Below are 2,500 nucleotides of genomic sequence, written 5' to 3'. Positions count from 1 at the left end.
ACCACGGTCTCTATATACGTCCATGCCCCCCGCACCTCCGCCCCCACTCCCCCCCCACCACACACACACTCTCTCTCTCTTTCTCACTCTCTCTGATGAATGACTAAAACATTACACATTATCACTATCATGTATCTCAAGACTGTCAAGTGTATCGCCAGACTGACAATTATCTGTCACTCACCCGGACACTCAAGTCCTCACACCACTGCCCAAACAATTACTCGTCCTGAACTTGTAGAACATAATGGAGGTGACACACACAGTCAATGGAGAGAGGAAAGAACGCTAGAGTGCTACACTGTGTATCGGGCATTCACACTGATTAGCTCACATCTGACGGATCGGGACAATCACCTTCAGCCCTGATCTTTCTACTCTCCTCCTCTCCGGCCCCACCACCCCACCTTCAGTCCACCAGCCTCAAACTCTCCACCCCCTCCCCCCCCGCCCCCTCTGTCACAATCACAGACCTAAATAGAATGGATCTATTTACAGGTTCGTGGTAATAATATCCCCTCCCTCCCCCCCCCACCACCAACCCGTGTGTGTGTGTGTGTGTGTGTGTGTGTTTGTGTGTGTGTGTGTTAAGTGTGTAAGTGTGTGCGTGCTTAAGGATGGATTTATTCTACAACACTTACATTGTTGTGGATTCTTTTTTTTCTCTCTCTCTATGCACTTAATGCTTGCTACACACGGGACCTCGACTTAATCGTCTCATCCGAATGACTAACGCTCTGTTTGATTTTCCTGTCAAACTTGGGAGACTGAGAGGGCGTCACCGGGATTCAAACCCGGACCCTCAGAGACGCACTGCACTGGCAGATAAGCTTGACCAGTAACCGTCCTGCCACCTTCCTCCCTGCTAAAGATCGCGTGACTCACATGGAGAAATCACAGAAAGCCCAACATGAAAACCCACATTTACGGTGCCCATCTTGGCGCGTTGTTCTGATTTTGTCACTGTAGTGTCAGAGCAGTCCCCTCACCCTACTTTTCTATGAGTTATCCCCCCTACTTTTCCAGTGACTTATCTCCCCTCACCTTACTTTTTCCATGAATTATCTCCCTTCCTCCTACTTTCTAGTGAGTTATCCCTGTCAGCCATGATCACCCGAGGTTGTGCGACGACGTTCATTAACCCGCATGTTAACTAACTGACGAGACTGCTAAGTTTGCTGATTTTCCTCAGTCGTGTAGTCTCTGCCCAGACACTGATAGCAGCGCCGTCTGGCAGCGAGTTAAAATGGGACAGGAGTGAGGGTGTCAGCTAGGGGCGGTAATCGGTGAGTGACTGATAGTGAAAGATGAGCGAGATGCAGGCGCTGTGTGGCTGGACTGGCAAACAAGCTGACATTATGTACGGTAACGGTAGGGGGGTAAACTGGCAGCAGGAGGCGGAATATACTTTCTGCTTATCAAAAAAGACTGATTGCGCGTTAATGCTCGTGTGTCAGTGTGTGTGTGTGTGTGTGTGTGTGTGTGTGTGTGTGTGTGTTTGTGTGTGAGAGTGTGTGTTTGTGTGTGAGACAACTGATAGCATATATATATATATATATATATATATATATATATATATATATATATATATATATATATATATATATATATGATATGTAGTTATATATATATATATATATAACATATGTACATATGTGTATTAACACGACAGAGTGACAGGGGGCGTGGCAGAGTATGTGGAATACGAAAAAGTGATAAAGAGAGAGATGCATGACAACTGACAAAATCAATGAAATAAAACACACACACACACACACACACACACACACACACACACACACCAACTGATGGTCATTCATACCGCGTCAATGACAGCAGAGTGCGGAAGCAAACTGTCATCACACCCCATGGAACACAGACACACAGCGGGCTACAAGTAGACAACAAGAAAAAACAAAACAAGAAAAGGAAAACAAAACAAAGTACAGGAAAGCCGACTCACTTGGTGAGCTGGTCGTCCTCTTCAGGCAGGGCTTCCTCCTGCAGGTCCACAGAGGGCGACTTAGGCCTGTTGACCACCTCGGGCTGGGGCAGCTTCACCACGGGGGCTGGCTTCTTCTCCTCGCCAGACATCTCGGCCGCCGTCTGCACCTCGTCGTCCGTCACGGGCTGGGTGCGCGAGCGCTCGCGCTTCTTGCGGTCGATGTAGCGCTTGGCCCCGCTGGCCGACTTCTCCTTCTCGCGCTCCTGCCGCGCGCGCTCGTCCAGCGTCTTGAAGAGCGACGTCTTGGAGGACACGCTGAGGCGGGAGGGGTCGTTGTCCGACAGGTCCATCTCCAGGCTCAGGCTCCGCAGGCTGTCAGACCCCAGGCTCTCCGCCTCCGACCCGGACAGGATGCCAGAGTCCGTGCGCGAGTCCCGCTTCCACAGCTCCTGCGTCTCGCGCAGCGGCACGGGCTCCAGCAGCTCGCCCTCCGGGATGGCGTTCAGCTCCTCCGCCGTGACGGGCAGCGTCTTGTGGCGCTGGTGCCGGCCCCGC

The 2,500-nt window shown here is 51.0% G+C and overlaps 1 protein-coding gene across 5 annotated transcripts in view; it reads right to left on the bottom strand.

Annotated features, from left to right (window-relative positions):
• Positions 1-2,500, bottom strand: part of LOC143282905 (uncharacterized) — a 315,044-nt gene that overhangs the window by 64,936 nt on the left and 247,608 nt on the right. For all 5 annotated transcript variants that reach the window (XM_076588788.1, XM_076588797.1, XM_076588813.1 and 2 more), the window contains one exon: positions 1,964-2,500. This exon is cut by the window's right edge and continues 153 nt beyond it. In XM_076588788.1, the coding sequence (XP_076444903.1) occupies positions 1,964-2,500 (537 nt within the window). The remainder of the gene's footprint in view (positions 1-1,963) is intronic.

The sequence above is a fragment of the Babylonia areolata genome, chromosome 1 (assembly GCF_041734735.1).
Source record: "Babylonia areolata isolate BAREFJ2019XMU chromosome 1, ASM4173473v1, whole genome shotgun sequence".
Lineage (NCBI taxonomy): Eukaryota > Metazoa > Mollusca > Gastropoda > Neogastropoda > Buccinidae > Babylonia > Babylonia areolata.
This window is presented reverse-complemented; position numbering and strand designations above follow the sequence as displayed.